Source organism: Rana temporaria, chromosome 4, assembly GCF_905171775.1.
Source record: "Rana temporaria chromosome 4, aRanTem1.1, whole genome shotgun sequence".
NCBI classification, from domain to species: Eukaryota; Metazoa; Chordata; class Amphibia; order Anura; family Ranidae; genus Rana; species Rana temporaria.
Window position 1 is genome coordinate 347194832 of NC_053492.1, and position 12895 is coordinate 347207726.

Here is a 12895-nt window from a genome sequence, read left to right on the forward strand (position 1 = left end):
TGCCAAGTCTTCAGTGGGCCTGTGCTCCCCTCTGGTCAGATTTGGTACACTGGGAGTCCTGGCAGTTGCTTGCAAATGACATAAGGCTGTGACTTTCAGAGGTCAGCCAACTTGTGCTTTCCGGGGGACACCCAGATTCCTTAGCAGCACCCTATCACCTGATTGCAAATCCTGCAGTCGGACTCTGAGATCAAAGTTCCTTTTATTTCTTAGCCCTCAGCATCTGAGGAACCTTGGGCCTTGTCATAGGCATTCTTCAGACTTTTCCGCAGGCGGTCTACATACCCTCTGTGGGATGTTGCTGAAGTATGATCTAAGGATGTGCCGAAAGCCAAGTCTACTGGCAACCGGCCTCCAGTCCAAACATTAGACGGTAAAGGAAGTATTCTGTGGCATCATTTGCGGTGTTGTTATGAGCATGCACAATGGCGGCTACATGCTTGCTCCAGTGCTGCTTCTTCTCCGAACTCAAAGTCCCAAGCATATCCAGGAGGGTTCGGTTGAACCTTGCTGGCTAAGGATCTCCTTGAGGATGGAGTCTTTGTATAACAGCATCCCACATACCCTGGGTTTGGAGGCTATTGACCGTGTATTAAAATAACGGCCGACCACTGATTGGAAGTTCAATGGGTTTATATTAACCATGTTGGACTTCATTCTCTGGCACAATACTTTTCTTTTCCAAGGCTCCCACTACCTCCAGGTGCAGGGTGTGGCTATGGGGACGTGCTGTGCACCCTTATACGCCAACCTGTACCTGGGGGAGTGGGAGCGGGAATTTCTTCTAGGGGAGAATGCGTCTATGTGCGCTACCAACATCCTCATGTGGTAGCGCTACATAGACAACATTTTCATTGTGTGGGATGGCCTTGAGAGTGATCTACTGGAAATGTTAGGGTTAATGAACATTAACAATTTCAACTTGTTCTTCACTATGTCCTTTGATAAAAAGGAAGTCAGCTTCCTGGATATCTGCATCAGAAAAGATCACAAAGGGAAAATGAATACTACCCTATTTAGGAAGGAAACATTGGGAAACACCTTACTACATGCAGAAAGTTTTCATCCAGAGGCGCTAAAAAAGTCTATTCCGTTTAGTCAGTTCCTTAGATTGAGAAGGAACTGTTCCACTGATGCAGACTTCCAGGACGAGACATCTCCTCATTAGAGGCTATACCAAAACTTGTCTCAAAAGAGCTTTTAACAGGGTTAAAGCCATTGATAGACAAAGTTTGATCTTTAAGCCAAAAATAAAGAAAAAGATGGAAGAAAATAACACAAGAATTATTATTGGGTATTCAAATGAACATTCAAGAATAAGGAAAATAATTTTGAAATATTGGCCCATTCTTATGGATGACCCCATCCTCAAAAATCTAATAATGGACAGACCACAAATAACTTTTAGACAAGCTGGTTGGATTGGTACCATGCTGGTCTAAAGTGAATATAAGGGTAATCTTAAAAAAGATCCTTGCAAAACTCATGGCACTTTCCCCTGCAGGCCTGTTCCCAGTGCAGGGTTATAGGTAGGAGAACCACACTGGCACTGCCCAATGGAGAGACCTTCTCCCTGAGACATTTTGCAAACTGCAAGACTCCGGGAGTTGTATATCTCATGCAGTGCCAGTGTGCCAAACAGGAACTCCATAAACGAGTAGAAAAACATATACATTCCATGAGGATAGGTAATTTATATCTTCCTCTAGGTAGACATGTGGCTAAAAACCACAATTACCACATGTCCATGGTTAATTTCACTGTTTTGGACAGGGTTTACATTCCACTCTGGGGGGGGGGGGGTTGGAACAAGGTCCTGCTCCAGCGCAAAATGCGCTGGATCAGGTACCTGAAGGCCACCACACCCCCCGGACTAAATGAAATGGAAAGCTATAGACCCTTCTTGGAGGGCTTCAGCTCGGGGAAGACGGATTAATTTTCTGCTCTCGTTCTTTGACAGAGCTTTGATGGATTTACTTTTTTTTATTTCCTCTTACCCTCCCTGGTACACTCTATTTGACAGACAGTATGGGAGACTTTTCTCCTCTCTTTTGATTTAAATTAGCTCCTGGAGATATATGAATAGGATGTTTTGTTTGATCTTGTTTGACCTTTTATTCTTTATATTTTCTAGACAAATTGCTGTCAAAATATGCATATAGTTTGTTGTTTAATATATTGGCACTTACTAATTGTGGTAAATGTCTCTGGATTTTTACAACTCTCTACCTCTCCCTTCACCTCGATGCCTGGCAGGTTTCTTGGGGTTCACGAATCCCTCTCCCATCCACTGCCAGGGGGAGGGGTACAGGTATACCCTGTTTTTTCTACACCCACTGGGATGTATAAATACATCCATTTGGGCTACCCCCTGGCAGTGGTGGTTTTTTGATCCTTATGTCATATTGCTCAGGTCTTTCCATCCTGTACTGAGCATCAGATTTGTTTTAGAGGGAATCAAATTCCCTCCATATACGTCTCTCCAAGTCATATCAGTGGGGCTATCCCCCGTGGTTTTTCCTAAAGGGTATATGCGCCATCTGATATACCCCCCCCCCCTTTTACATTCATGTTTTTTTTTACTAATTTTCAACCTTGGTCGGGTCCTTTTCTTTTTTCCATCTTTTTTAGGACCAGCAAAGCCTCAGAGGTGGTCAAGCCCCTAAGCAAAATGGCAGCGGTGACGCTTCCGGTTTCGGAGACTATCTCCACGGCTTTTGGGGTACTTTCCCTCTGTGGTGACTTTGGGAGGTTTTATATCATAATTAGATCTCTCCCTGTTAAGAAATTATCTTTGCTTCCTCCAATTGTACCCTGGCCGGGGGGTCTCTCCTTTGGAGTGGCCGCCGGGTTTCGGGTACGATGGAGCTCATAAGTAAAATGGCCGCTGCACGATTTCCGGTTTGGAGATAATTGCCGCGATATATATGGCATTATTTTTTCCCATTTTCAAGGGATCCTTTTTGCTATATTCAATTTCCCCCTCATTGGCGATTGTGCCGTTTTTACTTTCCGAGTTGAGACCAAGCGGTCTCTCTTTGTGAGCGGCTGCCAGTTTCAATGATAGAGCCGATACCCATGACCAAGATGGCCGTGACGTTGTTTATGGTTCTGGAAATGATGTTCGCGGAAGCCGACAAATGGCAGCTTTCCATGCATGTCGCGTCTTGATGACGCGGCACGCATGACGACCCTGTTTTTGTTTGGTAATCGACCAAATGGAACGGTCGCAAATAGGGGAGGAACTCACCACCTGGAACAAGGACAAGGTGAGTATTTAAGGACACCAAGGGGGGCACTTCGACATCACTCTCCTCGCACATGTGGGACGACCAGGAGGGCTTTTTAAGAGGCCACTGAATGCCTGTTTTTGCCTCCATTAATAAAGGCACTTTTTGCCTTTCTATTGGCCTGGTTCTTCTTGGGATATATGGATCCTCATATGGATATTTCTTGGAATGTTTTCTCCATTGAATCATGGTAAGCACCTTCATATATATTTTTCAATCAATGAGGAACATTTGTTTCTCTCCCCTTGGGGGGCGATTGTTATTCATAATTTTTTATTATATGATCAATCCCCTTTTGTGGATCCATATTTATATTCTCGTTTTATATATATATATATATATATATATATATATATATATATATATATATATATATATATATTTTTTTTTTTCACCACAGTGATATGATGAGAGGATTATTGAATGCCGTCGAATTGAATCTTTTCATTCTGCCCCCCCTATGGGTTGGAGGGATGGTGAGCCCTTTTTAATGCTTGGTGCCGAGAGTGAATATTGCCATCGGGGAATTTGTGAGGTGTACATCCTGAGACATTGATACACATGCTTTTTAAGGAAAAAGTGAGTCATTATTGACGTCTACTTTTGGGGATGTGGTATGGTGATGAACAGCTTTTTGAGTGCTCAATATGTATTTATTTTGTATTTTTTGTATTTTTCTACTTTAGAATCTGATACTGTAAATTACCCTGAAGAAGAATGTCACACATTCGAAACGCGTCGGACTATCTGTCTTGCATGCCAACAGCTTGCTGATAATGGGCATGTTTTGACGGACAGTATCATTTGGATTTGTTCATTGTTGATAATGTTTTTCTATTATATATATGTTTTGTAATAAATTTATACCTTTTTATGAATTTTTGCGCTTTATATTTGTTGCCTTGAAAATCCCACTCTCATTGAGTTTTTTTTAGTTTATGGTTGACTAAGGGATGATGGCAACCACATGCCACTGTACATGAGTTAATTTCTTTTGCAACAATGGAGTTAGGATCCGCCCACATGCCTGGGTCAGCCCCTTCTACAGAGCAGAGAAGAGAGCTGCTGATTTGACAGTCAGCAGCTCTCTGCTCATCGAGCTGTGAAAAGTGAGCGATCAGCGGTGTTCAATCACTCAGTTCTCAGTGTTAATAAAAAATGTGCCTGGAAGCAGTAATTTAGCTAATGCTTAAAGTGAAACATCAAAAAAGTCTAATTCCTGGGGGTGCCCTAAACCTGCATGTGAAGCGATGCATCTGTAGGATACATACAACCTACTACTATGACAGTACCTTGCTAGCTTGTTGTTCAGCTTTTTTTAATTGTATTGGTAAATCAGTGAATACTTCTGAATAATAATAGGTAAATTCTACTACTTGTATTAAACTTTTAAAGACAATAACCAAGTGAAGTTAATTTTTTTTTATACTTATTACTTTTTTTTTCTCAACTAATAAAACAGTATAAGATATGCTATATTAAATCTAATCCTAAAGCTGCTATTTTCATTAAAATTATGTAAGGCTTATCTATTGTTACCCCCATCCAAAATTACTAAGAAAAATCTAAAAATGGAAAAATACTAAGAGAAAAAAATGTACATACCCAGCTTCTGGTCCCCACACTATGACATCACTCGGCTTTACCACAGTCTCCTGGAAAAGCTGATGATCCAAAATCTTGTGAGAATGTACTCCTGAACATAGCATAAGAATCAGGGGGGCAGATTCGCGTAGATCGCATTTACGTTATGCCGCCGCAAGTTTTATGGGCAAGTGCTTGATTCACAAAGCACTTGCCTGTAAAGTTGCGGCGGCGTAGCGTAAATTCCCCGGCGCAAGCCCGCCTAATTCAAATGATCCGGGTAGGGGGCGTTCCCTCGCCGAACGTACTGCGCATGCGTCGTTACTAAATTTCCCGCCGTGCATTGCGCTAAATGACGTCGCAACAACGTCATTTTTTTTAACTTAGACGTGACTTACGTCCATCCCTATTCATGGACGACTTACGCAAAAAAAAAATCTAATTTCGACGCGGGAACGGCAGCCATACTTTAACATGGCAAGTCTATCTATACGCCACAAAATAGCAGCTTTAAATATACGCCGGAAAAAGCCGACTACAGACGACGTAAGAGAATGCGACGACCGCGCGTACGTTCGTGGATCGTCGGAAAAAGCTCATTTGCATACCCGACGCGGAAAATGACGCAAACTCCACCCAGCGGACGCCGAAGTATTGCATCTGCGATCCGAAGGCGTACGAAGCTGTACGCCTGTCGGATCTTAACCAGATGCCGTCGTATCTTGGTTTGAGGATTCAAACTAAAGATACGACGCTGGAAATTTGAAAGTACGCCAGCGTATCAGTAGATACGCCGGCGTACTTGCTCTGTGAATCTGCCCCAGGATTCTTAAATTTGCACATTTTGGAAAAAAATACTCTTCTCTGTGTAGGAGCCAATTACAACTGATCATTTTAATTGGAATCTGAACTTATAAAATAAGACAATATAAAAAGATCCATTTAAAATCCAGAACAGTTATGTTATTTATTATATGGCTTATAAATGTAGTTTTAGTTGTTTGGTTTTTGAAAGCACAAAACAAAATACCAGTTCATACTTTTCTTCCATAGGTGGCATAATACATGCTCCAAGTGGTTACACTATGGCTGTTCTTAGATCTGTGTCCTCTAAAATTGCACATCCAAATGAACAAGGTAAAGTAAATATCTTATACCTCTCTCTCTCTCTCTCTCTCTCTCTCTCTCTCTCTCTCTCTCTCTCTCTCTCTCTCTCTCTCTTACCTTTTAACATTTTATTACAATACCCCAATTTGTTTTCATATTTTATTGTATTATACATTTCCATAAGCAATGCCGTATGTTGTTGCTGTTTATGTAAACAGTGAACCCTAAAGAACATATGTTCAAAGGTCTGGGGACGATGCACTATGGTGCGAAACGCATTAAGAGACTCCACTGTTGCTGTTTTAGTACTTTGACAAGCGCTGTTTTCATCTCCTAATGTAAGTGTTCCTACCTACATCAAATACTTTTATTCTACAGTATCATGCTTTTCTCTTAATTTTTATACCTCATCTGGTTCCACTTCCCGGCTTTTGGGTTATTACCCATAAGCACCCATTAGCAACATACCCTCCTTACAGCGGTTCGGTGTGTGAGACGTTGTGTGGGAACTGCAGCAGAGGATCCAGCTTCTACAGTGGTTTATACCATGTTTAGTTGACACTTTGAACGTTTGTTCTTATGGGTTCACTGTTTCCGGTAAGCCTCTCCTAGTTTGGTGGTGGCTATCTTCACTTTACTTGGTTCACTCAAGATTTTGGGAGCACCAGCACCTTGATTTACATTGAACTTTTTGCAACATTATTATTATTTTTGCATATTAGAGAATTTTTACATGTTTCTTCATATAGACATTGGTCTACTGATTATTCCAATTATATTGTTGAGCAAAGGGTTCATATCACTTAGTTTATTTTCATATGTTTAGCGCTACACTTTATATGTTTTTCTGTTTTTACCATTTTGTCCATTGGTATTTGTAGCTGCTTACCATCTTAGGCAGTGCAGAACTTTTTGTATTTGTTAGAAAACTATGCTGAGATGGGTGTGCTTCTGTGCCTAATGTGGTCAGTTTGAAGTAGGAAAGCAGGGCCACTCACAGGATCATCAGGTATTCCATGCAAAGAAAGAAATACATACAGTGCCTTGAAAAAGTATTCATACACCTTTACATTTTCCACATTTTGTCATGTTACAAGCAAACATTTTATTGGGATTTTAGATAGACCAGCACAAAGTGGCACATAATTGTGAAGTGGAAGGAAAATGATAAATGGTTTTCAGAAGTTTTTACAAATAAATATCTGAAAAGTGTGGCATGCATTTGTACTCAGGCCCCCTTTACTCTGATACCCCTAACTAGAATCTAGTGGAACCAATTGCCTTCAGAGGTCACCTAATTAGTAGAGTCCACCTGTGTGAAATCTAATCTCAGTATAAATGCAAGTGTTCTGTGAAGCCCTCAGAGGCTTGTTAGAGAACCTTAATGAACAAACAGCATTCTGAAGGCCAAGGAACACACTAGACAGGCAAAGGATGAAGTTGTGGAGAAGTTTAAAGCAGGGTTAGGTTATAAAAAAAAATAAGCTTTGAATTTCTTATGGAGCACTGTTTAATCCATCATCTGAAAATGGAATAAGTATGACACAACAGCAAATATACCAAGACATGGCTGTCCACCTTAACTGACAGGCCGGACAAGGGGAGCATTAATCAGAGAAGCAGCCAAGGGGCCCATGATAACTCTGAAGGAGCTGCAAAGATCCACAGCTCGGGTGGGAAAATCTGTCCACTGGACAACTTTTAGTCGTGTACTCCACAAATCTGGCCTTCATGGAAGAGTGGCAAGAAGAAAGCCATTGTTAAAAGAAAGCCATAATAAGTTCCATTTGCAGTTTTCAAGAAGCTATGTGGGGGACACAGCAAACGTGGAGGTGCTCTTGTTAGATGAGATAAAAATTTTACTTCTTGGCCTAAAATCACCCTGAACACACCATCCCCTTCATGAAACATGGTGGTGGCAGCATCATGTTGTGGGGATGCTCTTTTTCAGCGAGGACAGGGAAGCTGGTCATGAGTTGATGGGAAGATGGATGGAGCCAAATACAGGGCAATCTTAGAAGAAAACCTGTTTCTGCAAAAGAATTGAGACTGGGGCAGAGGTTCACCTTTCAGCAGCACAACGACCCTAAACACAGCCAGAGCTACAATGGATAAACAGAAGCTCTCCATCCAATTTGACAGAGCATGAGCTATTTTGTAAAGAAGAATGGGAAAACATTTCACTCTCTAGTGCAAGGCTGGTAGACACATACCCAAAAATACTTGCAGCTGTAATTGCAGCGAAAGGTGTTACTACGAAGTATTGACTCAGGGGGCTGAATACAAATGCATGCCACACTTTTTAGATATTTATTTGTAAAAAGAATTGAAAACCATTTATCATTTTCCTTCCACTTCACAATTATGTGCCACTTTGTACCGGTCTATCACATAAAATCCCAATAAAATACATTTACGTTTTTGGTTGTAACATGACAAAATGCAGAAAACAGGGCACTTTTAAATACAAGTACATGATACAACATATAAGGAATATTAAATGTTGGGGTGACAAACACTTTAAATCCTTAATATGCAGTTCTTTGAAGAAATAATATATACCCAAATCTGTATTTTCAACGAATATTGCAAAATTATTTTGTTATAAATTCTTTAAATACATTTGCTTACACACAGGGTTATTTTAAATATTTAAACATTAATATAATATCCTTTTTTTTTTTTTAAATCCACCAATCCATATCAATTTATTTAAATCCATATCAATTGCATTCCATTATTCAGTCTATTCATCATCTAAAAAGATTTCCAAAATAACTTATTGCCACAGGCTATTACATTTTACACCCTATTCTTTGACCTACTTTAGTTTAGTTTACAAGACTGATTTTATTTGCATATTGCAATGTTTTTAGGTTCAGATATACTTGATTAAAAGGAAATTACGTTTGACAACTATTATCACTCCAAATAAGCAAGGCATTTTAGAATACTGAACCATACTTCAAACATGTTTTTCCTTTAGCTTTTAAAATGTGCTGCTAAAATTACTGAGTTAAAAAAAAATCATATCAGCAAGATATCAGAGAAGACCTAATTTATACAGAGCTGTTACTCATTTACAGTAAATTGTTGTCTAGTAGGTCAACAACTCAATAATAGAGATTGATTTGATAAAGTTCACACATGGAAGAAAGAACATTTCTCACAGTATGGCCATCATGAGATAATTTAAACTCTGTGGGCTGGATTCAGATAGAATGGTCTATCTATCCGCCCGGCGTAACGTATCTCAAATACGTTACGCCCCGCGTAATTTAGGGTGCAAGTTCCATATTCAGATATAATGTTCTTTGAGTAATTGACCTGGAACAATTATAAAGATAAAGGATCATGCCACTTTTCTGACACTCAGAATGTTTGTTTTGGGTTCATAACTCAACATTGCTGAAGTCGGACACATCCTATCACTTCACATTTTAGAAAGGTGCCAGCAATAGCAGCCCTATACTTCTCTAATGACAGACTAATTTTTAAATGGCACCAGTTTATATATTTTCTATGTCAGTTTGTTAATTTTACCCCTGCTCTATAAGAAATGGTGCAGAATTACACCTATATGTACTTCCAAAATTACACCCTCTCTTAACTCTTACAAAGGTTGCTCCTCTTTTCTATACCAATGCATCCAAGTATTAGAATGGTTTTATTATTTTTTTTACTCCTAAAGTTTCCCACTAGCATAAATCTATCTTTTGGCTTCTATTAGTTTGAAGAATGTAACACAGGCATATATATCACGCAGATTAAGTTGGTTTGGACCTGGGCCGTTTGACAAAAAGTAATAGCATACTATTACAAATGTGGCAGCTCTGCCAAGCAAAACAAACAAAATAACAAACTGTATAGGCTGTAAGTTTTACTCATTGTATTGCTGCAGTAAGCCACCCTTGCCTTCTCAAATCCAGAAATCCATGTCAAATGCAGTACTGTGTATAACTGTATTCTTCACTGTTAAATATAAAATCGATTGATTGATTTTTTTATCATACCTTAGACACAATTTAGAGAAAAAAGTAAAGGCAACCATAAAGTTTGAAGAACAGTTTGAACAATAGCGATATGTGATATATTAACCCTTAAAATAGAGCTGGAGAGTGTGGAAGCCCAGGAGGAACCTGCAGTAGAGACACTGCTCCAAAGATGCACAGTAGTTTAAAGTGATTGTAATGTTACATTTTGTTTAATTCAAATATCAAAAATGTTATACTTTACCTGTCATGTGCAATGATGTTGCACAGAGCGGTCCTGATCCTCTTTATATTGGCTACATTGCACCAATAGCAAGTCACTTCCTATGGGGGCGTTCATGCAGTCTATAAACCATAGACACAAACTGCTTGGCTTGGCCTGCTCCCTTCTAACAGGATTTGTTTGACAGCAACATGAGCCAATGTCTCCCACTGCTGCTTCTGAGACCTGTGATGAGAGTGCTTTTGGGAACCTTGTTAGAGTTGGATAAGACTCAGGGATTTGTGGGGGGTCACTAATCATAGTAGTTGTTTTTACCTTATTTTAGAGAAATTTATTTTAGCCTTTACAACCACTTTAAAGTGGAGGTTCCACCTGAAAAAAAAATTCCACCAAAAATAAAAAAAAAAAAAAAATTGTATTCACCCTAAATAGCTGTTGCTATGCGGAAGTGCTGAATCTGCCTCTTCATCCTCCACGGTGGATTCTCTTCCTCCTCCTACACTGGGTGTCTTCTTGTGAATGGGGCGCGCTGCATTCTGGGAACTGTGTGTGTCCCAGAAAGCAGCCGGCCCATTCACAAAGCGCCGCGCTGCTCGCGCATGCGCAGTAGAAAACGGGCAGTGAAGCCGTACGGCTTCACTGCCTGTTTCCCTTACTGTGGATGGCGGCGCTTGGAGCTGCTAGGATCGAGGATCGGCCTCGGCGGGGGCCGACATCGCTGGTGGCTAGGACAGGTAAGTGTCCTTATTAAAAGTCAGCAGCTACAGTGTTAGTAACTGCTGACCTTTAATATTTTTTTTGTAATGGAACAACCGCTTTAAAGATTCCCAAAAGGATGTGACCTGGGATACTCTCTTAAGAGCACTTCAAGACATATCCAATTGGAAGAAGTACACCAAAAAAACTAAGAGCACATTTTTATCCCCATGACACATACAGTGACATGAAAAGGTATACCCCTTGAAATTTTCCACATTTTGTCATGTTACAAGGAATGGATATTTAGGGGAACCCCGCCGTCAATTTAAAAAAAATGATGTGGGGTTCCCCCCAAATATCCTTTTCAGACCCTTCAGGTCTGGTGTGGATTTTAAGAGGAACTAAAAAAAAAATGGCGTGGAGTTCCCCAAAAATCCACACCAGACTCCTTATCCAAGCACGTTAACCTGGCCGGCCGCAGAAAAGAGGGGGGACAGAGTGCGGCCCCCCCCCTCTCCTGAACCGTACCAGGCCACATGCCCTCAACATGGGGAGGATGTCCCCATGTTGATGGGGACAAGGGCCTCATCCCCACAACCCTTGTCCAGTAGTTGTGGGGGTCTGCGGGTGGGGGGCTTATCAGAATCTGGAAGACCCCTTTAACAAAGGGGACCCCCAGATCCTGCCCCCCCTATGTGAATTGGTAATGGGGTACATTGTACCCCTACCATTTCATGAAGGAAGTGTAAATAGTTGGAAAAAACACACACACACCGTAGATAAAAGTCCTTTATTAATAAAAAAAAGGAAAAAAAACAGCGGTGGTAATCCACTCTCCGTTCGGCTTCCTGCTCCAACGTTGTCTGTATCCAGCGATGGGTGATCTCCTCTCCGGTCCAGCGATGAGAAGATCCTCTGGCATCCAGTGCTCCAGATCACAGCATCGGAGGCCGCCTCTCTCCGCTGGACACAGCCCAGCGGAATGACGCGGGTGAAGCTGTGACATTTCTTATATAGGGGAGGCGGGCCACCCTTCATGTGACCCTGCCCCCTCTGACGCAAGGGGGAAAACTGGGCTTCCCCAGAGACGTAGCCGAGGGTGCATCAGAGGGTGCAAGGTCACGTGACAGGTGGCCCGCCTCCCCTATATAAGAAATGTCAAAGCTTCACCCACGTCATTCCGCTGGGCTGTGTCCGGCGATGCTGCGCTATGGATGGATGGATCTTCTCATCGCTGGACCGGAGATCACCCGTCGCTGGATACAGACAACGTTGGAGCAGGAAGCTGGTCCCGAGTTGATTACCACCGCTGGATTTTTTTAAAATTTTTTATTAATAAAGGACTTTTTTCTATGGTGTGTGTGTGTCACTTTTATTGTTTCACTTTAAGCATTATTAAATTCACTGCTCCCGAAAAAACAGCCATTTTTAAAACTTTTTTTGCATTGATACATGTCCCCTGGGACAGGACCCAGGTCCCCAAACACTTTTTAGGACAATAACTTGCATATTAGCCTTTAAAATTAGCACTTTAAATTTCAAACGTTCGAGTCCCATAGACTTTAATAGGGTTCTAAAGTTCACACGAACATTTGGTGTTTTCGCAAGTTCTGGTGCGAACCGAACAGGGGGGTGTTCGGCTCATCCCTACTATCTAGATTACTCTCTCTCCTGAATGGGGTGCAATATTGGAAGTGTTGAAGCTGACCCATGGTCAAATGCATGATATCTATCAAGTGTGGATCATTTGACATCAGCAGGCTATCTGATAAGTGAATAGCGCTGCACTCTGGGGACTGCTGTACCTTTGATAATTGTTTGATTTACAATAGCACCTTTGGATGTGTTTTATCCTTTAAATGATTTTTGTGTTTTTTTAAAAACACTGTTACACACTGTTTTTGTGGGAATATATATATATATATATATATATATATATATATATATATATATATATATATATATATATATATATATATATATATATATATATATATAAA

General features: G+C 40.8%; 1 protein-coding gene across 1 annotated transcript in view; it reads left to right on the plus strand.

The window, feature by feature from the left end:
- LOC120937520 (proton-coupled folate transporter-like) overlaps positions 1-12895 on the plus strand; it is a 486881-nt gene that overhangs the window by 293658 nt on the left and 180328 nt on the right. The window contains exon 5 of the mRNA XM_040350803.1: positions 5928-6011. Within this exon, the coding sequence (XP_040206737.1) occupies positions 5928-6011 (84 nt within the window). The remainder of the gene's footprint in view (positions 1-5927; positions 6012-12895) is intronic.